Below are 24840 nucleotides of genomic sequence, written 5' to 3' on the forward strand. Positions count from 1 at the left end.
TCACCTACAAGAAAGCATTTGTGGCAAGGTGAGAGCCTGTGCTTTAAGTAATTCTCCATATTTATTCTGCTGACAAGGAACTTCCAGAGCCTGTCCAATTGAGAACAAATGCTTAAAAAAAAAAGAACCACCCAGCAAGGGCAATAGTTTAATCTCTTAAATGTTTATGCTTTGGAAGGCTAAAAAATAAGTACTAAAAACAAACAAGGCTAATGTATAATAAAAAATGAAGGTGCTGCCCTAGCAAGTTTGGCTCAGTGGACAGAGCATCGCCCTGCGGACCAAAGGGTCCAGGGTTCGATTCCAGTCAAGGGCACATGCCCAAGTTGAGGGCTCAATCCCCAGAAAGGAGCATGCAGGAGGCAGCTGATCAATGATTCTCATTATTGATGTTTCAATCTCTCTCTCCCTTCCTCTCTGAAGTCAATAAAAATGTTAACACGTTAAGCACCCAGTCAGTCACCGGTGACTGACAATATACTTTGCGTCTGGAAGACAAAACAGGCTGGCTGCTTAATGTGTTAAAAAAACAAAATGAAGGTGCTTGTCCGTCTGGTATAGCTCAGTGGTTGAACATCGACTATGAACTAGCAGGTCATAGTTAGATTTCAGGTCAGGGCACATGCCCAGGTTGTAGGCTTGATCTCTGGCAGGGGGCAAGCAGGAGGCAGATGATCAATGATTCTCATCATTAATGTTTCTATTTTTCCCTCTCACTTCCTCTCTAAAATCAATAAAAATATTAAAAAAAGAAAAGAAGAAATTTAAAAAATAAGGTTCTAGCAGCTACATTCAGTACAGCTCACAAAAGACTAGGTGCTTATAAGCATAAATAATAAAAAATAAAACACCCTCTACTAGACATAAATATAGTGTACAATCTATACTATAAAATTTATAGTGCAGCTATCTATCAAGTTGGCTTAATGTGTCCTGAGACAAGTTGGTGAGTTGATAGGTAAGTGTCATGGATACATTCTGACCATGAAATAAAAGCAAAGTTAATTAGCTAATATTACTCTATTTAAACCAAATATTTTTATTTCACAAGCATCTTCTCTCTCATCTGAGCTATTTCTATTAATTAGAAAACTCTTCCAATTAAAAGGAATGCCTGTCCTCAAAAAACAAAATGGGTTCCACAGAACACTGAAATTTTAACTGAAGAAAACAAAAGAACACATAAAAAATAATTTAAGTACCTTTTTTGGTAAATGACATTGCTTAACAGACATGAATTATCATTTATTAAGCATTAGTGTAGTCAGGTGATTTAAAACCATATATAAATGCAAATTAATGAGAAGAGCTGGAAAAAAATTCCAAAAGTACTTGATTAATTCTTGACTAATGAAAAGCTACATAAATTGTCCAGTGAAGTTATTTTGGGAAACTTGATCTCAAGAATAAATTAATTACTAGTTTTAAAAATTAACTATTTAGAATTCTCTACCTAGGTACCTAGATTTACACAAACTATGAAGTCAATCTAGAGAAACAAAGAAATAAGACAGAAGTAACTATCCTTGAAATTTTTTATAATAGAAATACTGATAAATTGGCACTTTTATGATATGATTAAGAGTCAAAAACAAACACCTTATTTGTTCTTTAACAGTCTAAAAAATAAGAACAAAGCAGCAATTGAACATTTTAAATTTTTATGTATTACATGCTAAAGCAAGCAGCATTATTTTATAAATACACCTTTACAAAAAGAAAATGCAATTCATATGTAATTTTACCTGTCTACTAAAACCAGGTCATCTCTCAAGAGGGCACATTTTGCCTTTGGCCAAAACACATGCACGAGAGAGCCAGCTTTTAAGTCTTTATCCATATGCAGGGCATGGGCCAGCTGATTAACTGTCTAAAGTGGGAGGAAAAGCAAAAGCAAAACATTTACTTGTAATAAAAAAGAAAAATAGTATAATTTGGCATAACATTTATTTTTGTAAATATGCTAAGAATCAGAATTTTAAATAATTTGAAATAAAACCATTTGAGAATCTTGAAAAACCCAAGTTTTAGAATTACCAAATAGAAAAAAAAGTGATACCCTTAAAACAGTTTACTCATACCATTCTGCAAAAATAATCAGTGCTGTAAACATTCTAAATGCCCCCCCAAGTAGAACTTGGTAGTGGAATCCTATGCAGTACCAGAAATTGTTATTACATGTAGGAAAATAAATGTATATCAAGGGGAAAAAAGCAAATCAGGAAATAGCACATGATAGAAAGCCATTCTGCTTTAAAAATACAGAGAAACACAAATTTAACTCTACACCAAAGGGCTTCCATTGGTTTTTGGGAAGTGTGTGAGTTTTGTTTGGAGTTTTTCTAGTTGTTTATTTATGTACTTTCTGACTCTTCTAAAATGAATGTGTATTGCAGAGAAATAACAAGGAATAGAAGAAATGTCATTAAGGAAGGGCATCAGCACTTATACCTCTGTGGTTCATTTGTGATCTATATCAAATTGTAAAAAGGAACATCTATTTTTAAATGGGCACAACAGTCTTGATCAGGGATGAAGTGAATCTCCATCATAACACTATTAGGTAGGTTGTGTTGTTTTGTTGCTTTCATAAACTTTTTGATAGGATTATAAACTTGTACTAAAATCTTGATGTCTCACTTATAAAATTAAAATAAAAGCATCTATTTACAAACTGTGGTGAGGTTTGAGTTATTACAAGTACTTTGAACAGTTCCTGGTACATAGCAAGTGTACAATGCAGTACTAGCTATTACTGTTGCATTTCTTTTACTAAGTTAACTATTCAAACATGAGCACAAGACTCAGAGTCTACCTATACCTTAAAGCAGGCCACTACTTGAGGTAAACAAATTCAAATTTTGGAGTAAGGGAGAGGAGTAAAAGAACACAAAGGAAGAGGACTGGAAATAGCACAGATCAGGAAAAAGAAATGATTATTTTAAAATATCACAGCATACCTGACTTGAGGGTCTGAAGCCACAGGCAATTTGAATTCTAATTTGCTAAAAATCTTGATTTCACAATAAATTATCCCTTCATTTGTATAGGTTAAAAGTTTAAAGAAATCGTTTCATAAACTTTATCTCATTCCTCATAACTACTCTGAAGGGTATTACACAGACTGAGTTATCTGATAAAGATCAAACAGCAAACACCAGACCCATGAATTCACCTACAATTTACCAAAAACTAAAATGGTATAGATCTTCAAACATTGAACTTCTGCATTTGTGGTACAGAAATTGAGACTTAGCCCAAATGGAGTGGCAGAGTGGTTGAATGTTGACCTATAAACCAGGAGATCAAGGTTCGATTCCCGGTTAGGGCACATGCCTGGGTTGCAGGCTCAATATCCAGTGTGGAGCATGCAGGAGGCAGCTGATCAATGATTCTCTCTCTCTGTTTCTATCACTCTGCCCCTCTCCCTTCCTCTCTGAAATCAATAAAAATATATTTAAAAACAAAAGACTTAAGAAAAAGTGACTGTAGTGAGAAACAATGCCTTTAACCAGTAGTTCTCATTCCAGTCAATTCTTATATCTAATTTTTTTATTGTTTTTAGCTGAAGGAATCTAGTGGTACTGAATCCATTAGGAAATTTATGAAAGGACATTTTCTTTAAAAAGACTTCAACTTCTTATTGGGACATTATTTTAAAAACTTAGTAAGCTTTTTCTTTAAAAAAAACAACAGAAACAAAAACAAAAAACCCTCACCTGAGGACATGCTTAGAGAGAGGAAGAGAGAGAGAAGGAATGGGAGAAAGACAGAAAAATCAATTGATTGCCTTATGTAGGTCCATATATGCCCCGGAGGGATCGAACCCGCAACCCAGGTATGTGGTCTGACTGGAAATTGAACCGGCAACCTTTGGGTGCACAGGAGGCCACTCAACCAACTAAGCCACTTCGGTCAGGCATTAATAAGCTTTTATCTTTTATTAACTTACATTTTAAGTTAAGGTGGGGTTTCTTATCCCAGTAATTTAACTCTGAAGCAAAAGAATTTTAGAGAATTTAAAATATTACTGATGGTTTTAAAAGCCATGAACAGACATTAACGGTTCTTCCATCTCCAGCAATGCAGACATCTTATAATTCTTTTTTAAAGAACTAGGGCATGGTTTATAATACATTATATTGCTAAGGTCAAATGTAATACCTTCACACTCTTTTTTTCATCTGATCCTTCTGTCATAAGATAGGCTCTATCTCCATCGGTTCCTTCAACACTCAGTAAGCAATTGGTTGTATGGCCAATCCCACTGGGGAGGACTTTATCCCACAACATTGCATTGATAACAGAGCTCTTCCCACTGCTTGTCCTGAAGAATGAATATACAAAATCATGAAAAACAAAACATAACAATAAAAACTTTGTTCTTTTACTGGGTCTAAGACTGACTTTTCTAGAATTCAAATTTAGTTAAAATTTCATCAGATGTCATTTTTCATAAAAGAGTTGATAATTTATACAAATATTAGCAATGTACATTTCAGAAAGATAAAGTAGAGGAAAACAAATCCTACCTTTCCCATAAAGCTAACCTGGCCTTCTCCTTCTTGCTTCTTGGGGCAATTTGTAATCACAGCCCCAAATTCTATGACACTACCCAGCCCAAAATGTGATCTAATGTCCCATGTCCTGAAATCCACAGTGAACACCTATTTCTCCTTCTCAAGTAGGACAACTGAGGCGTCAACCTCTAGGATAGTGGTCGCCAACCGGTGGTCCACGAGGTCTGAAAGGTTGGCAACCGCTGCTCTAGGCGGCCTTTTCCTTCCCACTCTTACTCTACCTTAACCTGAGGTAGGGCCTCTTTAATAGATCTACCTCATCCTTGACTCTCAAAGACCTTGAGAATATATGATTAAGTGGGAGAAGCAGACAATAAAAACATAAAACAAAAATAACAGAGCGCTGTAACACTGTTTTAAAGGACATAAACAGGGTGATTTAATAGAGAATAACCGAAAAGGAATATTTAACAGTGAAAAGGAAAGGTTTCTAAGGTAGTAACATTGAGGATGAGATCTGAAGAGAAAAAAGGAGCCAGACATACACAGAACAACCCAAAGAGAATTCTATGAATAGGAAATTGCAAGTGCTAAAGCCCTAAGATGGGAAACAGCTTAGAAGACATGAGGTGTAGTGAGTACATAAATGCCTCTATTGGTACATAGCACATATTTGAGTCACCACGTATGAGCTAGTCATTTGTCTTTGCATCCCTGGTGCCCAACAGAGTGCATGGTACTTAGGTAGTTAACAAATGATCCTTAAATGAATGCAGAAGCTGCAGCAGAGATCACTCTATCACTCCAGTGGGTTACATTAAGAACTGGCACTTCCACCCTAGCGGGTTTGGCTCAGTGGATAGTGTTGGCCTGTGGACCAAAGGGTCCCAGGTTCGATTCCGGTCAAGGGCACGTATCATGGTTGCAGGCTCCTCCTCAGCCTGTGCCCTGGTTGGGGCTCATGCAGGAGGCAACCAGTCAATGTTTCTCTGTCTTTCCTTCTCTCTTCTACTCTCCCTAAAAATCAATGGAAAAATATCGAGTGAGGATTAACAACAACAAAAAAAGCTTCATTAATTCTCTGCATAATACCTTGTATTAAAATTATTCTTTAAAAAAAACACCAAAAAACTGCCTACTTTCTACTCTCTGGGAATCACGGGGCTGAGAATCCTTTCAGAAGACATACCTGATAATCAATAGAAGCTTAAAAGAGTAAGTCACAATTATATATATCATTATCTGCACTTCTATTCTTTTTTAAAAATGTTTTTATTGATTTTAGAGGAGGGGAGAGGAAGAGGTAGAAACTTCAATGAGAGAGAAACATCAACATAGGTTGGCTGCCTCCTGCACAACCCCTGCTGGGGACTGAACCCGAAACCGAGGAATGTGCCCTGACCGGAAATCCAACCAGCGACCTCTTGATGGATGGTTTGATGCTCAACCACTGAGCCATAGCAGGTGTGCTGTATTTCTATTCCTATAACTGGCCGATTCTTAGATATGAGCATCCTTAAAAAATAAAAATATGATTGACCTCCATAGCTTCATTTTATATCATGAACTAAAATAAATTATCTTGCATGCTAACATATTTACCATAACACAGCCAGAAACTGTTGTGGGAGAAGGGGGAGAAATACCACTTGCTGGAACATCAGAAACAAAGCTGAGCCTATTAGAAAAAAAAAAGCTGATTTCTGGAAACTACTCTTGAGAAGAAATAATAAAGGATTACCTGCCAAAAAAGGCCACTTTCATGTGTCTCCGAGACAGCACCTCGCCAATGATGGAAAGCTTGTTTTTATACCCCCGTATTTCTATTAGATCATCCTCAGTAGCTATTCGATCAAGTTCTGAATTCCTGTACGTTGCTGCAAAATTGCAATGATATTAGAAAAAATGATACAAATGAATATTAAGAATTACATAATGTAATACCTAAGATATGCATGTATTTTGGCTCTATTGTATATTAACATGCCGTTTGAAAAGTAAAAATGCCCATATCTGAATATTTGGTAAAAGATAAATGCCTTCTTGCAATGGTTCATAAGAATCCTGCCCAAAAGAATGTCAAAATTATTAAGACTTACAGGGGCCCAATCAAAAGGGGGATGTTTGTTATTCATCTAGGTCTCAAAAATACAAAACAGCCAACTAAGACAAAAATGTATTTCTGAACAGAGAAACTAGAATATGCACTTAACATTGTCCCATCCTGACTGAATCTTCAAATCTTGAGCTGAGAAGAGGGATACACATGTTAAGAGTAAAGTTTGAATGGACACCCCCCAAGAAACAAAGACATGGTTCAAGATCTCCAAGCTAGGTAAGACTTTGCTACCTTATCACTTCTTATCTGCTACCCACAGGGATGACAAAAACAACTCATTTCACATGAAAGAGAACTGTAAATTGAATCCCACCCCAGCCCCAACCTCACCTCCCCAAGGATAAGCCTGGGTTTGAAAAGTAGAAAAGCCCTTCGGTTTTGTTTTTATAGGATTATACATGCTTACAGTTATATTTTTATATTTCAATTTTGCAGGCAAAAACATGGGAGATTCATTTGGCTAACTGGAGACAAACTGTTAGGGGGTAGAAATAGAATACTGGGGACTAGCTAAGAAATAAAATAAGAAATATTAATCATGCTGTTAACCCTGATTGTTTTGTTCTGATTACAGAAAGCACATTCTAACCTGACTGGGAGTTGTATGCCTCCGGGACCTAAGAGTCAACCTTAAAATGTGGTCCATCCTCACTCAAGAACTGCTTAATATCAAGGAAAGATTACAACCTTATTGTCCAAACAATGGAGACCCACCCCAGCCCACCCTGCCTACTTCCCTATGCCTATGATTCCTGCTTCCCCATGCAATCTTTGTCCTACCCAATATAAGCAGCTGTCTTATGGGGGCTGCAGAGCAGATTTTTGTGGATGACCTGTTGCTCTCCCATACCACCGGCATAAACACTCATATGTAATTCAATCTTGTCTCTGCTTAATTGGCTCAAGTAGTGACAGGCAGCTGGACCCATTGGTTCTCCGATTACAAAACAATGATATAGCTTACCGAAGCTGTTCTCAACCTGTGGGTCTTGACCCCTTTGGTTGAACAACCCTTTCACAGGGGTCGCCTAAGACCATCCTGCATATCAGATATTTACATTACGATTCATAACAGTAGCAACATTACAGTTATGAAGTAGCAACGAAAGTAATTTTATGGTTGGGTCACCATATGAGGAGCTGTATTTAAAGGGCCAGAAGGTTGAGAACCACTGGCTTACCCAGTACTCATCTAATTCAACTTAAGCCTTACATCTCATCATACTTTTCAAGTGCAATAATAAAATACGTGGGATCTGGTGAATAAAGTTAAGTGAATGAATAAGTACAATTATATTCACCTCTGTTTTTCATTTTATTCTTGTTCTTCTATGTTCTTCCTGATTTATTTGCTTTGTCTCTTTTCATAACATTTTTTTTTCCTGAGGTTCTAAAACCAGTAAAATCGAATTCAGATTTTTAAAGCTGCTATTCACTAGCTCCTAGCATGACAATCTATAACTAGCTCATTACACAAAATATATTTAATTTTATCTTCACTTCCTATCAACTGTTTTAGAATAAAATACAATTCAAAGTCACTGTTCCAGTTCAAATTTTTCCCAAACTGTAAATATAAATGTTCTACACCAGTACTTTTTTTTCCTCACTCCAACAAAACTGGAATTGTGTTAAGGTTTGGTGATAGAGACACCATAGTAAGGCATGATCCCTACCCTCAAGGAGCTCAAAATCTGCTGAGGGAGAATAAGGAGGGAAAAGTAAAGTTTGACTCTACTAATCTATTGACTGTGTCCCAATTGTCACTGGAGAGGTTTCCGGAATCCCTCCCTTTTCATTGTACCCTTGAAGGTCATGTAATCTTAAGAACCAGAAAAGTTTTAATAGTTATCTCCAAGGCAGTAATCCCTAGCAAGCCACTCCTATCCCCCTTGTTTGAACAGTTACATTCATTTTAGGAAGACTTTTTTGGTTCTTTCCCACAGCATCCCAGCCTCATTTGAGAGGATAAAATTGGCCTGAGATCTTGGCTTAACTACTGAGCTGGGGAGAAGATAAGTATAATGGCTAACTGTGGGCTGCCTACTTTGTAGTCTGGGCATTTACTAGCTTTGTGGAGAGAGGAAGAAGAAAGAGACAAACACTGATGTGAGAGAAAAACATTGATAGGCTGCCTCCTGTATGTGACCTGACTAGGGACTGAACCCGAAATCTAGGCATGTGCCCTGACAGGGAATCGACCCCGAAACCAGGTGGAGGACAGGAGGACACTGTAACCAACTGACCCACCTGGCCAGGGCGCCTTGGGCTTTTTTATCTGTAAAATGAGGGTGATTAAAATTGTGCCTCAATGTTGATATGAGGATTAAATAAGCTATTAGTGTTACTGATTTGAGTTAATAATTATAATTAAAATGTATTTTGTATAATAAATATGAGTTATTAAGTTTTAAATGTGTTAATATAATAAAGTGCTAGGATAGCACCTCACATACAAGCACTTATTTCTTAGTTGTTATTAATTCCACTTTATCTTCCTCCTCTGGAGGGCAAAAATGGGTTTTATTTGTTACGGTATCTCTCATGGCATACACCACAATGCCCCTCTATTTGTGTCCAGTAACTAAGGCTGAAAGAATAATGCGCCTCGGCCTATTTTCAACAGTCCGTATTGGGAACACTTAAGAGACACTAACCTTCAATAAAATGTGAACCTTGAGTAACAAATTCCAGTAACTGGTCAAAAATTGCAGTAATGGCCTTCTTAGCCAGCACAAAGCGTTTCAGGGGAGAAGCAGTTTCTGCCATGATGCCACTGGGAGGGAGAAAACAACAAGTCAGAAGGGCACGAATTAACCTGGGTCGCAAACACCTGCAAATCAGCGACACTTCCCAGCGACACGGATGAACTTACCCGGGGAAAGGAAACCTCCTGCCGAGACTGTTCGCACAGTCCTCGGCGAGCAGGGTCCCAGTCGGACAACTGGAGACGCTTTGGGGTGGTCTGCCACTAAAACAAGTGAAAATCTTGGCTGCGACGTCTACTTTATTTCCCTTTGGTGAAGATGAAGCGAACTGAGGCTAAACTGCGACTACAAGCGACTCTTAAGTGGATCGGCAACAGGGTTCGCGGGCAGCCGAGTTCACAGGGGTAAGGGATTAAGTTCCTCGGCCTGGCGCTCCAGGTGGGCGGAGGTGGCTATGCAGGGTGAAGAAATAAAATTCCAAGGCCATACTTGCACACTGACGTTAGAGAGACGCAGTTCTCACAACGAGGAAAGAAGGGCAAGGCTCACAGCGAGCAGTGACGTTTGCAGCCCAAGCACCAAGAACTTCCAGGAATAGAAGTTCAAAGGGGGAAAATGTCCCTGACAGCCTCTCATGAAAAAGGGCACTAACCCAGCGGTTCTCAACCTGTGGGTCGCGACCCCTTTGGCGGTCGAACGACCCTTTCACAGGGGTCGCCTAAGACCATCCTGCATATCAGATATTTACATTACGATTCATAACAGTGGCAACATTACAGTTATGAAGTAGCAACGAGAATAATTTTATGGTTGGGTCACAACATGAGGAACTGTATTTAAAGGGCCAGAAGGATGAGAACCACTGCAAACACACACACAAAACAGAAGAATAAACACCCATCCTGCGTGTGTGCGTGTGTGTGTGATGGAGCAGAGCGGGCACAAGGAGAGCTGAGGATTGGGAACCGACCGGGCGCAGGAGCCGCGTGGGACAGGCGGGCGACGGCAGCGCCCGCTTCAGCCCGGGGACAGCGCCTACCTGGGGGAAGGCCTTCCACGCCGTGCACCGCGGCCGCGGCACCCCGCCGGCAGGGCTAGCGGCCAGACCCGCCCCGCCCCGCGCGCCGTCCGGACCGGGCTCCCACTTCCCGGGCTTCGGCCTCGCGGGCTCCTCGGGCCGGACCCGCCCGCCGCCCCACTCGCTCGCTCCCGTCCCGCAGGACCGCGGCGGCGGCGACTCGTCACAGAGCACCCGGCGCACGACTCCCCGCCCCGTCCCTGGCCGCACGAAGGTCACCCCGGGCGAAGGACCCCGGCCGGCGGCCAAGGCGGATGACACTCACACTGTCCCGGCTCCCCCTCGTCACCGGCCCCGGCACTCCAGCCAGCAGCCCGCACTCCACCTCATCCTGCTCTGGCAGGCCGGGCGGCGGGAGGCGTGCCCAGGGGGCGGTAACTTCCGGCCCCGCGCCCTGACGGATTTTGTTTGGCTCCCTGGCCGGAAGTGCCTCTGCGTCGGGCGCCATTTTAGTTACGGGCAGAAGGCAAGGTTTGTTGTGGGTAGAGCATGCTCTCAGAGGAATGATTGGTTGTTGACTCTCCCTCCTCTCTCCCCCGACTCCAGCCTCCTCCCGATTCTCCCTTTCGGGTTGGCACACCTCAGCCCAGACTCGTCTGAGCCGACTGCCAGGGCTAGCTGAGTGCGGGAGAGCGGAGGGGAGGCCGGGGGAGGTGGGGCTGGAGCAGCCAGACCCGGGAGCTGACCTAAAGGAAAGCCCCTTGGCCGCTCTCTGCCTGAACTGGGTTTCTGGGCGTGGAACACAGCTGTGAGTGTGTGTGTGTTGAATTACTTTAGAGGTGAGACGTAGGAAATTGATGCATCCTTGTCTCTTGCTTCTCAGACTTTGTAGTTAAACTGCAGATTCTGAGTCGTTGGGTTAACATCCAGGGGAGCGGCTGCTGCTGGTCTGTACGGGGCTCAACACAATTCCTGAGGGTGTCTTTATTTAGATCTGGCAAGTGAGACGCAGTTTTTTAAATTCTTTATGGTTGAAAGTATTACATATGTCTCCCCCCCCCCCCCCCCATTCACCTCTCCCAGCCCACGCCTTCACCCCCCTATTGTCTATGCCCATTGGTTTTGCTGATATGCATGTTTTGAAGTGAAGCCGCGTCATCTTCCTGAGCCTGAGGTTCTTCATCTATAAAATTGGAGTACGAATAACACCGACCCTGTTTGTTGTGAAAATGGGTCAAAATCATGTAAAGTCCTTAGTACAGTGTTGGGCGCATAGTAAGAGCTGGATAAATACATATTTGTCTTATGGACAAAAAAAGGGGGGGAGGGGTTCTGTGGAAAGTCACATCACAGGGTAATCTGATCATAAAGTCATGGTGGGTAGTCATGCCCCAGACCTATACTTCCTTAGTGGAAGGTTTTAAACCAGCCCTGCCCCTTTCTTGTGCATCTCAGTTAACACACTTAGCCCCCCTGTGCATTCTTCATCCCTTCATTTTAAATGTAAGGAATTAAATAATTCAATTCTTTGTAAATCAGATTTAAAAATTAGGAATAGTGTTAATCTGTTGAAAAAGAAACGCCTATATATACTATGCCTGCCAACAATTCAGCAACCACCTAATAACCTGCTACAGGCCCAGTGAAACTGAGGAACTATTATTATGTGATGACATACATTCAAAGAAACCTAAGCAAGGTGATTAAAATAGTAAAACTGGCAAGTTTACAATAGGGAGAGTCTTTTGAGTAGTGCACAATCACCTTGAAATTTTGGAGGACAAGGGAAATGCTTTGGGATTTCAAAAGTAGTCACTCATTGCAAGGTGGAGATAAAAAACAGCAAGAAAAAAAAATGACCCATCACTACTGATCACTGCCAAGAATTCTATTGTAGTACTAATAAAAAACATTCATACTTGAATTGTGGTTCAAGTCACCGAGTACAGTGGAAATGCGTCTTTGAGAAGAAAAACCCAAAAGTAGTTAGAAAATTTTCTTTTTAGGTATGATTTTCCAAAGAAGTCCTTTAAGTAAAAATATAGATGAGCTACCTCAGCAATTTATAGTCAGTCACAGACTTATTTGAAAGCTGAATCAAAGCCAAAAGTTTTTATTGGGACAAGCAGTCAGTGGGATGTCACTTCAAGCTGCAGATTCATCAAAAATACAAAATGTTTGTATGTTTTTAAAACTTGGATTTAATATGTTTAGTTTCATTACAGTCTTTTTAAATTTGATTACTAATACCTGATCAAAGCAAAGCAATAAATTACAGAATTTTACAAAACCAATAAGGCATTACTTATTTAAGGTTTGTTTCCTGAAAATCAAATTCCTGGAGTTTGATATATACCAAACAAGTGTAAAAACAGAATTACCGAGAAGGCATCTGAATGGCTAGGTTAAATAGCCATGAAAAATACCCCAAGGACAAAGCTTGGATTTTTATGTAACATAGTGTAATGGAAACATTAGAACAGAAGCCAAATAACTTGGATTCCCTCCTGTCTGCTCTAATGGTTTTGTGTCCTTGACCCAACAATAACTTACGATTCTATTTATACAAGAAACTTAGAAAATCAGAGGGTTTAGATGAGATGGTTTCTAATTTAAACTATTATAATTTTAAGTCTTCTAAGAAACGTTTGTATGCGACAGCTCTACCTGGAAACTTATAATCAGATGGGATGGCAGTTTGTAAGAAGACAGATATACATACATGACAAAACAGTAGAGAAACAAATGGTTGGTTCTAAAAGTACTTTTTGCTGCCAACTTTTTCAAAATTCCCATTGTTTTTGAAGTGGAAAAATCATAGGTCATAAATTGGTTTCTTCAACTTTATCAATACTCTTGAACAATATTGTTAGCTGCAGTTTTTATTAAATTTGAAGCCAGTGATATGCAAAATTTTACCTTCTTGATACTATTTAAGAAGCTGCTTTTGAATTGTGGTGGTTGTGTCTCCCTACTTCCTCAGAATTCATATGTAGAAGTCCTAGGCCCCAGTACCTCAAAAATTTGGCCTTATTTGGGGATATTGGTCTTACCATATCCAACATGACTGATGTCTTTGTAAAAAGGGGACATTTGGAGACTGACCTGCATATAGGGAGAACACCATGTGAACATGAGACTGTCCATCTACAAACCAAGGAGGGGCTCAAAACAGGTCCTTCCCTCACAGCTCTCAGAAGGAACAAACTATGCCAACATTTTCAAATTCTAGGCTCTAAAACTGAGACAATACTTTACTGTTGTTGAAGCCACACAGTTTGTGATAATTTGTTATGGCAGCCACAGGAAACTAATATAGAGCTAAGATTATTTTACCTTTATCAAAAGTAATTTGTACGTTATCATGCCAGCAACCCCTTATCGCCTAGATCTTCCTAATTCTGTGTTAATACTTCAGTGGAATTTCTCAGTCAATAAATAATTGGAAATCAAAAATTTGGACATGACTTTGCAGTTGTATAACTGAAAATGAAATGTGAACAGGTTAAGCATTCTGAAATGTTACTTTCTCATTGTCTCATCCCTTACCAGTTCCTCCCCACCCCCCCCCCACCTTAAATTCTTGAACATATATACACTATTTAATATATATAAGGACTAAAAAAAAGTGAGAATTAAAAAAGACTGCCAAGAACACTGGCCTTCTAGTGTTATTAAAAGAATCATTCAGATGGAGAGCCCTGGGAATTACTGATGGGGAATGCAAAAGGAGGGTCTGGGTTCTTATTGATGGGAGTACCATTAGACTTAATTGTATATTATGTTACATTTTAGTTTTGGTACTGCAGTACTTTAATGTCTTCATAAATGAAAAACTAAGCTTGTCTTGAGTTTAAAAAGTTAACAGCACCAATGGTTATGGAAGGAAAACAAGTCTAGTATTTTTAGTACATCTGGTTCTTACCCATTCATGATCTCAGAGCACATGCACAGGATAATAGACCCAAAGAGTGGTTAAAACTATGAGTTACCATGCACTGAAAATATCATATTTTGGAATACATTCATATACTGAAAAATGTAGCCATGCCAAAAGAATTAGACAATTAAAAATCTTGCTTGTTAATGGCAGTTCTCATAAATTGTTTAAAATCATCCTTTTTAACATCTCCAAAAATGCTGTATTATTTTACATTAACACTATGGAAGTTAGAATAATCAAGTTGACTCATGGACAGGAATATGACTTAATAATTCCCTTTCATTTCCAAACCTCATCAAGCAGTCACTACATTTATGAGGTAAGTCAGCCGAATGCTTGAAGTCTAGGTGAATTTTAAGATCTTCAATTTGTCCTGTTGAATATTCACAGTATTGACATAAATAAATCCCTTCAGATAAATGTGAATTTAAATGTTTGCAATATTCTAGCATACTTGAAAAGCCTTTGCCACAGTCATCACAAACATGAGGAAAAATTTTAGTATGTTCAATAGCAACATGCCTGTTAACATTTGTATGAAGTCTACTCCGAAAACCACATACTTGACATACAAAGAAGTTTTTACATCTGTCAAAGGTAATTTTGCTCAGGAGGCTGTACTGTCCATGCTCTCCATTGTTATATTTTTCACTTAACTCTATTAATTTACATGCATGTTCATTTACCACATGGCTATGCAAGTCTTCTGGATCATTTGTTTCATGTTCACAGAACTGACACAAGTACTGTTCATCACAGCTGTGCTCCTGGAAATGCAGGTAGAGCTCACTGCTTGAGGAGAACTGTACGTCGCACTGCTCACACCAATAAAGGTGATCACTAAAATGGGTGTCGGCAATGTGCTGGCTGAGGTTCTCAAAAATTACGGTCTTATAATCACAGTATTTACAAATGTAGGGATCCTCTTCATGCAGTTTGGCATGTTCGATCAGAAGCATGTTGGTAGAGAAACTTTCCTTGCACACTCGACACACATTTGAATCAGTACGCTTATGCTTCAGGATCATATGCTGCTTTAAATCAGAAAAATATTTGCTGTTGAACTCACAAAGTTCACATTTATAGAGGCCACTGCTATTAGCTCTCAGCAAAGGCCATTTCTGCTGGGCAGTCACATTCAGAGCTTGGCTCTTGTCAAGAATTTTGCAAAGTTTAGCCGGTGGCTCTTCATCAGTTTGGTCTTGGAGACTCTCAGAGGAATTGTTTTCTGCCTCTAAGTCGTAATCTTCAGAAATTGCATGCACTTCTGCAGCGATTGGAACATCTTCAGCAGTGTGAACTTCTATAGGACTCTCCTCTTGAGTTTGTTGGTTGAGTGATTCAGGTGAGTCACACTCCTCATCACAAATTTCAACATCGGCAGATTTTTCTGAAAAATAAAGCAAGCCTATTATTACTATTACTAAATAAAACCTACGAAATAAATAACTGGCAAAAATTTATTTTATGCATTATCCTTTCATTGAGCTATAAAAATATGCAAATGCTATTACTTAGTTTCCCTAACCTGTAGAAAAGGCAGTGTGGTCTAGAATTCTAAGTACGGGACTGGGAACCAGATAGTTCTGATTTCTGTTTCTGGCTTTGACTCCGTCTGTAAATTTTGGCAAATCATTCGATGTCTCTGTATCAGAATCATCATCTGTAAAGAGAAGTTTGGAAAAACTTATTGTTTGTATCAAAGTATTAAACGTTAAATATTATAACACAAAGCACCAAATATTTTAAATATAATTTTGAATTCCAAAAGGAATAAGGACTTTGATTTGAAGACGTTACGTATATCACAGACACATAGAAAATCTGTCCAAACAAGCAAATGTTTTTGCTCCCATGCCCCATTTGGACTAGAACACATTTTTTAATGTTACTGAATTTGAATAAGCCTTTATCCCCTCAGCCCAGCGCCAATGTTTTAAAGTTAGCATGGATAAACTGAAATACAGGTCATTTTTAATGTTATTTTTTAATATCATTTTTTAGAGAGAGAGGAAGGGAGAGGGAGAATGAGACAGAAACATCAATGAGAGAGAAACTTCTGATCAGATGCCTCCTGCATACCCCATACTGGTGATCAAGCCTGCAACCCGGGCATGTGCCCTGATTAGGAACAGAACAGATAACCTTTTGGTTCATGGGTCAACGCTCAACTACTGAGCCACACAGGCAGGGCTGTTGTTTTTAATATACTTTATTTTTTAGATGTTTAAGATTTACTGAAAAATTTTGAGTAGTACAGAGAATTCCCATATATCCTGCAGTTTCTCCACTATTAACATCTTATAATGTACATTTGTTACAATTCACGACCAATGCTGATAAATCCATACTTCCTCTAGGTTTCCTTAGTTTTTAGCTAATGGCCTTCTTCTGTTCCAGGATCCCATATGACCTTTAGCTGTCAAGTCTCTCTAGGCTACTGTTAGCTGTGGCAGATTCTCAGACTTCCCTTGGTTTTGATGACCATGACAATACTGAGAACAGATTGGGTATTTTGTAGGATGCCCACTATTAAAATGTGTCTGTTGTGTTTGAATGATTCAACTGGGATTATGGGTTAGTGAGAGCAGACCACAGAGGCAAACTGCCATTTTATCACAACTTATCAAAGGTACATTTGATTAATATGATTTATTACTGCTGATGTTGACTTTGATCACCTGGTTGAGGTAGTATTTATCAGATTTTTCCTCGGTAAAGTCATTCTTTTACTTTCATTTACTCTGGGCTTTGGAAGGGGGACACTATGTAGAGTCCACATTTCAGAAACCAGGATTTACATTCCACCTCCTTGAGGGAGGAGTATCTACATAAATAATTTGGAACTCTTCTGTACAAGAAATTTGTTTCTTCCCAAGTCTTGTCTGGGAGAGTCAGTAAGCAGTAGGCATTTCTCCAAGAAGCCCTAGTTCCTTTCATTGGAGAATGATACTAGACACCAAGATCCCAACACTAGATGTGCTCACTGCTACTGGGTGTCATTTCTTTTATGCCCTCTCAGACAATGAAACAAAAAAAATATATGTTTGTGTATACCACCACATTTGTATAAACATACCTATAAATATTTCTGTATGTTACATCTGTGTCTATATCAAGCCAAACATGAGTTCATACTGATGTCTCTGACTCCATATTATTTTTAATAATTTATGTTTCTGTGTCTGTAACAGGAGCTCAAGAAAACTGAGAATTTTGATGGTTACAGAGGAGAGAGAAAACCCAAATTATCATTCATTCAATGCTCTAGAAAAGAGAAGCCAACAGAAGATGAAAGATTGAAAAAGACCAAATTCTTTATTCTCTGTCCTTTCCTTCCATTAGCCCTCTAGACTGAAAGGTATAGTTGAGTGAAAGAACCATGTATAACACCGTTCTTAACTTTTAACCATAATACTCCCAACTCTGCATCACTCCAGCTTTGCCACCAATTCCTAGCCAACTAAAATAGATTTAGGAAAACATACTTTTTATTATATATCTGAAATAATGTTAATAATTAAAATTCACTTACTTTATTACAAAAAAATAGTTTTCTTACATTTAAACAAATTTAAACACTTGCCCATTTTGAAATCATAATTCACCCACATTTTCAAATAAGTAAGAAATGATTATAAAAGTAATTTAAAGAAAAAATATTTTGGAAAATATTAGGTATACCTTTGTTGTCAAAATATTTTAAGTCCGGTTGTCTCATAGAACAGACACTGTAACAATGATCAGAAAAAATGCCACTGAATCCATCTGCAATTCTGCTTATTCCAGAGGAATCTGAACATAAAACAAAATTTTAAAAATTTCAAGCACAGTAAACACATATACATTGATGACAGCCACCCCTTTATCCAACAGATGTAAATTTTTATAGTGTCTGTAATAAAGTAACAGTTCCCTCAGTTCTGATAGCTTTTATATTTCAGACCTGATATTAACATTGAGTTTTGAAAGAACCACAAATTATACAATATAAAAATATAATACTCTGAAGCATATAAAGATACCTTACTGTCTAAATCCCACAAAATAAAAATATGCAATTAATGTGTTAATTGCAAAAAAAAAAAAAACAACCCCAACAACCCCAAAACCTAAATTAATTCCAAGAAGACATTTTATGAAGTGCAAAGAAAGCACTAATGCATAGGAAAAATGGTGGGAGGACCAGTTAGGGCTTCTGAATAGAGTCATTTCAAGTCTTGTCTGGGAGGAGTCAGTAAGCAGTAAACTAGATTTAATTTCCTTAGGTGTGAAGAATGTGTAGGTTGGGTGGGCTAACAGGTATGCCTGAGATTGTTCCAAGTACTGTTCATGGGAGGTATATTACAGATGACCACAAAGATCTCTTTTCCATTTTTAAAAAAAAAAATATTTTTATTGATTTCAGAGAGGAAGGGAAAGGGAGAGAGATAGAAACATCAATAATGAGAGAGAAACATTGATCGACTGCCTTCTGCATGCCCTACACTGGGGATCGAGCCCACTACCTGGGCATGTGCCTTGATGGGGAATCGAACCGTGACCTCCTGGTTCATAGGTCGATGCTCAACCACTGAGCCATGCCAGCTGGGCAAGACCTCTTTTAAATACTGCCAAGATAGCTGAGTAAACCTCAACCAAAGGGTCTAACATTACAAAATCAAAATGGAAGTTCACATTTCTGAAAATAATATATAGAATAAAAATTTCTTTTGCAATTTGCAAAATATCTTCTAACAAGGTTATTGTGCTTAAGCACAAGGTTGGGAAGCACACAGACAAATTTCAATTATGCTGTATAAGTTCCCAACCGTTGATATTTAATTTTAAATATCTATAAACCTTAAAGTTGTGAGGATTAAATGTCTATAAGTTCTGATGTATACCTAGCACATGGTAGACAAAGAAGAATTTATACTCAGAGAACTTATTTAAAATTTTCTCTTATTTAAAAATTGATTCAGATATATAACTTTTATCCGATCATTTATGAGAGAATAGATTGGAATACAATTGCATAGAAATTAATCCATGGCTCAACTTTAAAATAATTCACTAACCTGAATAACGAGAAGGGTGTAAAGTCTTCCTTTTTCTTTTTTTAGGGTATTCATTCATATCTTTTCAATCTAAAAATGAAAAAAATTTAACAAATAACCATTGTTAATCCTATATAATAAAAGGGTAATATGCAAATCAACCAAATGGTGGAATGATAAGTCGCTATGACTTGCACTGACCACCAGGGGGCAGATGCTCAATGCAGGAGCTGCCCCTTGGTGGTCAGTGCACTCCCACAGGGGGAGTGCCGCTCAGCCAGAAGCTGGGCTGGCAGCTGGCAAGCAGGATCCTCTCCTGCTTCTGCGGCAGTGTCAAGGATGTCCGACTGCCAGCTTAGGCCAGCTTAGGCCAGACATCCCCTGAGGGCTCCCAAACTACAAAAGGGTGCAGACTGGGCTGAGGGACACCCCCGCCCCAGGGGACTGTGCTTGCCACCCCGGCGGGGCTGAGGGCACTGGTCGCCGCCATCTTGTGGCTGTGGGTACTGCCATTTTTAAGGGTGTGATAGTCAATTAGCATACTCCCTCCTTATTGTCTGTGGGTGCCGCCATCTTTGAGGGCGGGGCAGTCAATTAGCATATTCCCTCCTATTGGCTGTGGGTGCTGCCATCTTTGCGACAGCGTGAGGGTCAATTAACATGTTCCCTCTTTATTAGATAGGATAAATCATGCCTATGATAACATATTAAGAATGAAACAGGTGCATTTTTTAAAACTGGGAAAATTTTGATATAGTTTTCAAGAAAAAGGTGAATATGATCCCTTAAAAATGAATATTTTCACAAATCTGTATTGATTCCCTGGCTTTCAGGAAAAATATCCATCACACTGAAGCTCAAAATATAATTTTCAACAAGAAAACCCTTTTCTTATAAGGCACCTTCAACAATCTCCTGAGAACAAAACATATATGGCAATAACCACTGTATAATTCAATTTTCATGGACTGTTATAAAATTGACTCATTAGTTTTACCACATTCCACTTACTGGTATAATTCTTAATATGGAAGTGAGGAAAATTGAACTACACCGAAGTTTTCACAGATGGTAAAAAGTACCTGTAGGAAAAATATGATGTAAGTCACAATGTAGTTCATTTCTGAGAGTCAAGAATACAATAGTACCAAGATCTTTAATCAATTGGAAAGTTATACAGAACTGAAGTATAATATTCTTTTGAAGATGCTGTATTAAATACTCAAAACTGTATATATTACTAAATATGTAAGTATATGTAAATGTGTCATATTTCTTTGAATGACTTTACCTTCTAAAGCTATATCTTCACACCAAAATAGGAATGCAATTCTGCATAAATTTATTCAGCTGTAATAAAAGCAAATACTAAATCACAGACTTTTACTACTTAAGTCCTTATAGATTACTTACTAATAGAAGAATAATGATCACTTATTGAGCACCTATTATGTACCAGGCTATGCCTTCTCTCATTTAATCCTGTGATATGCAAAATCCACTACACTCTCTCAAAATCATTAGTGGTAAGAAACTGAGGCACACATTAATTTTGCTGCTTCACAAAGTCCTGGGTATATTAGCACCACAGGGGATGTCATCATATGGAAATAAGTAGTGGTTTTTAGTTTATTGAGCATTTTCCTAACCCTTATTTTATTTAATCTTCACAACAATCCTGTGAGGTACATAGAGGAGCCACTACTAAACCCACTCAATATTACTGATGATGAAACAGACTCAGTAAAAGTCAACTAAGTGGCAGAACCAGAGATAAAAAAAAACCAAAACCATGGGTTTTGAACAGCTAACTGTGTGAGTAAATCTTCACTGTCAATCTCTGCTACCAGCAAGTTACATCTTGCTTCCAATTCTTACTCAGCTACCAATTCAGAGAAGGGGGAAGGGAATCACCCAAAGAAACTGACAATCATGAGATATATAGAAATGATATCAACATATATAATGCCTCACCTAACAAAACAAATAGCATTTCTTGGGCCCATCCCAATCAAGTGCATTCAAAAGTAAAAGAAAAACTGTTTTCATTTTTATGTAATAAACCAAAATTTCAAGGCTTATTCTTAATACGTCTTTTTTACACTTCCAAAATTTAACCAGCCAAAAGCTTTATACTTCACTAGGCCTGGCTGGTGATCAGGGCCCATTGGGGCCTTCCTTCCCCAGCTACTGGCTGTCAGCTGCAGACCGGGGCCTGCCTTCATTCTGCGCTGCCTCCTGGTGGTCAGTGCACATCATAGTGAGTGATCAAACTCCCAATCTCCTGGTTGAACTCCCGAGGGGACACTTTGCATATTGGCCTTTTATATATATAGATGTTCTAAATGCTCTACAGGTATCAGGGAAAACACTGAAAACTGGCAGCCAAATATGTTCGAGTAGCCTCTTTTTACTTCACAATACACTTCAAATTCTTTTGAACATGAAGAATTAAAAAGAAAAGGAAACCGAGGATGGCATTAAAATTAACGTTGCAAGCTGGTCTGGATTCAGACTATTAGGTGAAATAGGATCACCTTGATCAGAAAAAGATTTGACTCCTACTTAGTGTTGAACAGTATCTAAACGCTTATAGACCTCCTTTCAGAGATGGTAAAATGCCCACTCAAGACCAAAAATTTTTAACCATCTTTTATTTCAGCAAATGTTTTCATGTGCTTTTTGTATGCACAACTGCCCAGATGAAGAAGGTTAGCTTTTACTTAGGGACGTCATATAAACATTTGCTCACTAGTCCTTATCTCATGGGGAACATCCTGAATCGAACTACTGATATATGTCATTGCAAGAAAATTAGAAAAACATTTTTTAAAAATATTTTATTGATTTTTTACAGAGAGGAAGGGAGAGGGATAGAGAGTTAGAAACATCGATGAGAGAGAAACATCGATCAGCTGCCTCCTGCACACCCCCCACTGGGGAGGTGCCCGCAACCAAGATACATGCCCTTGACCGGAATCGAACACGGGACCCTTCAGTCCACAGGCCGACACTCTATCCAGAGCCAAACTGGTCAGGGCTAGAAAAACATTTTTAAATTAATCAAGTCACCTAGCATCTATACACCCAGAAAAAACACTATTAACATTTTGGTGTATAGACTTCTAGACTTTTTTTTATTCTAAGGTACACATTAATTTGCATGTACAAAAATGAGATCATGCCACAAGAAACTATTTTAAAAAGCAACTTACAAAACACATGTCAGGCCCTGGCGGGCTTTGCTCATTGTTTAGAGTCTAGACTCTTGGCTAGCAGAGGAAGGGTTTCGGGTTCAATTCCCAGTCAAGGGCATGTACCTAGGTTGCAGGTTCGATTACTGGCCCCGGTCAGGTGCCTGCGGGAGGCAACCAATCAATGCCTCTCGCGCTCTCTCCTTCCCTCCACTTTCTCTTTTTCAACCATAAGAATATCTATGCACAAAACAGACTACACATAATAGGCACCACCTTTTCTAAAGGCCTTTCAGGCAATGTAAATATTCTGTTCCTAATTAGTATAAAAATAAAACAAGCATGTACAATAAAAAGCTACATTCTAATACTAAAGCTTTAAAACCACGTTCTTTTCCGCCATCATTTAAAAATAATTATATGGCCCAGCCGGTATGGCTCAGTGGTTGAGCGTCGACCTAACAACCAAGCGGTCACTAGTGGATTCTCCGTCGGGACACGTGCTCGGATTGCGGGTTTGATACCCAGTAGGAGGCCTGCAGGAGGCAGCGGGTCGGTGATGTTTCTCTCCTCAATGTTTCTCTCTAGATCCCTCTCCCTCTCATTCTTTCTAAATAATCAATGAAAACATACTTTAAAAATAAGTAGATGTTTTCCAGGTTTCAAATGAATTTAAACACAAAAATGCTGCAGGAGAGCTTGAATTAGAACCCACTTATATGTTCAACTTGTGTCCGTCTTTGCCTCTGCAAAGAGAGAAACTGCTTCAAATTACTCGTGTCCCTCAGTTGCACTGAAACACACACACACACACCCCAAAATCAAAAGGGGTGCATGAGCACCCTAAAGAGGCTTATACCACTGGCTGCAGCTGCAGAGCCCGGACCCACGCCTGCTCGCTGCGGCCGCGCTGCAGGCGCGAGCTCGGGGATGCGCGGCCGGAGGGTCGCCCTGCCGCCTGGCGGGGCCCGCAACCAGCGTGGCACCCACGGGCGTCGGCCAGAAGCCGCGGGACCTGCCCGGCCCCGCCTGGGCCCGGCGACTAGCGGGGACTCCCGAGCCCCGATACGAAGGGGCCCTGGGGAGCCGGGTGGCGGCGTCGCCAGGGGGTGGCACTGCTTCGAGATGGGGGAGGGGACCGCCATCCCGCCGGGAAACGAAGGCAGCGTCTCGGTTTCCCGGACGCCATCCGGCCTTTCCCGCCTCCTCGGGTGGGGATCGGCGCCCGCACGCGGTGCCCCGCGCCGCCCGGCCGCCCCTCCCGCACTCACCGGTCCCCGGGCCCGCGGGCCAGCCGGGGCGCAGCTCCCAGGCGGCGGGGGGCTGGCCGGAGGGACCGCGCAGCCCCGCCCGCGGACACAGGGTGGCGGGCGGCGCCGCTCAGGCCCCGGCGCTCCCGGGCGCCCCGCCGGCCGGCCCCGCTCCCTCCCGCGCGCCCCACGCCCGGCCCGCCAGGCCCCGGGCCCAGCTCCGCGGCCTCACTCACCGCCCGCTCCGCGCCTGCGCCGCGCACCTCGGGGCCCCGCCGGGCGGGCGGGCGGTGACGAGGTGAGGGTGGGGGCAGGGGATCGGGCCGCGCGGCCTGGCTCACCGGCCTGGGAGGGACCACCGGCCTCCAGCCCCGGGGGTGCCCGGCGCCCGCGCCCCCTGCCGGCAGCTCTGCGCCGCCGCAGGCCCCGTCGGCGCGGGGTGCCGCCCCTCCTAGCGGGGCGGGTGCTCCATCCCCGAGAAAGGCTGCGGGCGAGGCCGCCCGGGGAATCGCCCGGCCCGCTCCCTGCCCTCCCTCCCTCCCGCCCGGGAAAAGCACCGCGCCGGCAGCCCTTGCCCACCGCCTCCCCCGGGGACGTGCGAGCAGGATCCTGCGCGGGTGAGGCTGGCACGTGGCACTGCCAACCCCCGCCGGTGGCAGCAGCCCGCAGGGGACAACGGAAAGGGCAGCCCCCGCGTCACGGTGTTACTGACGTTGGTGACGAGCCTCACGGGGCTGGAATGCTGTCCCCGGGCCCGGGGTGAAACTCTTGAAGATCGCGAGTTATTATTAGGCTGCAGCCGGATCCCGAAATCTTGGTGGAAATAAATATGCAATTATAGGGATTGGAATTCAGTGATGGCGAACCTACCACACGCGTGTCAGAGGTGACACGCGAACTCATTTTTTGGGTTGATTTTTCTTTGTTAAATGGCATTTACATATATAAAATAAATATCAAAAATATAAGTCTTTGTTTTACTATGGTTGCAAATATCAAAACATTTCTATATGTGACACGGCACCAGAGTTAAGTTAGGGTTTTTCAAA

At 40.8% G+C, this 24840-nt stretch overlaps 2 protein-coding genes across 4 annotated transcripts in view; both read right to left on the minus strand.

The window, feature by feature from the left end:
• Positions 1–10776, minus strand: part of MFN1 (mitofusin 1) — a 35571-nt gene extending 24795 nt beyond the window's left edge. The window contains exons 1-5 of one of the 2 annotated variants that reach the window (XM_070406768.1): positions 10691–10776; positions 9297–9415; positions 6262–6397; positions 4165–4327; positions 1746–1870 (exon numbers count right to left, since the gene is read on the minus strand). In XM_070406768.1, coding sequence (XP_070262869.1) covers positions 1746–1870; positions 4165–4327; positions 6262–6397; positions 9297–9408 — 536 coding nt within the window. In that variant the 5' untranslated portion in view covers positions 9409–9415; positions 10691–10776. Of the gene's footprint in view, positions 1–1745; positions 1871–4164; positions 4328–6261; positions 6398–9296; positions 9416–9514; positions 9815–10690 lie in introns of those variants that run through there. The other variant, XM_070406769.1, reaches the window with a different exon arrangement.
• Positions 10777–12446: 1670 nt separating this feature from the next.
• ZNF639 (zinc finger protein 639) lies at positions 12447–24130 on the minus strand. 2 transcript variants are annotated; one of them, XM_070406763.1, is made up of 6 exons: positions 24028–24130; positions 20359–20429; positions 19369–19437; positions 17993–18103; positions 15837–15971; positions 12447–15698 (listed from the first exon to the last, which is right to left on the minus strand). In XM_070406763.1, the coding sequence occupies exons 3-6, from the start codon at positions 19424–19426 to the stop codon at positions 14545–14547; spliced, it is 1458 nt and encodes a 485-aa protein (XP_070262864.1). In that variant the 5' UTR covers positions 19427–19437; positions 20359–20429; positions 24028–24130; the 3' UTR covers positions 12447–14544. The 2 variants fall into 2 exon arrangements, with proteins under 2 accessions (XP_070262864.1, XP_070262865.1); XM_070406764.1 differs by lacking the exon at positions 24028–24130 and adding an exon at positions 23813–23943.
• Positions 24131–24840: the final 710 nt, after the last annotated feature.

The sequence above is a fragment of the Myotis yumanensis genome, unplaced genomic scaffold (genome assembly GCF_028538775.1).
Source record: "Myotis yumanensis isolate MYYU_CA2020_CCGP unplaced genomic scaffold, mMyoYum1.0.hap1 SCAF_2, whole genome shotgun sequence".
In the NCBI taxonomy this organism is placed as follows: Eukaryota; Metazoa; Chordata; class Mammalia; order Chiroptera; family Vespertilionidae; genus Myotis; species Myotis yumanensis.

What these genes read in the sequence shown, in the direction of transcription:
- ZNF639 (XM_070406763.1), bottom strand. Translation starts at nt 19,426, where the DNA reads ATGAATGAATACCCTAAAAAAAGAAAAAGGAAGACTTTACACCCTTCT. An exon ending in ACACCCTTCTCGTTATTCAG is followed by an intron (nt 18,104 to 19,368) that starts GTTAGTGAATTA and finishes TTTTATGTTCAG; the next exon opens with ATTCCTCTGGAATAAGCAGA. An exon ending in CCACACTGCCTTTTCTACAG is followed by an intron (nt 15,699 to 15,836) that starts GTTAGGGAAACT and finishes TTTATTTTTCAG; the next exon opens with AAAAATCTGCCGATGTTGAA.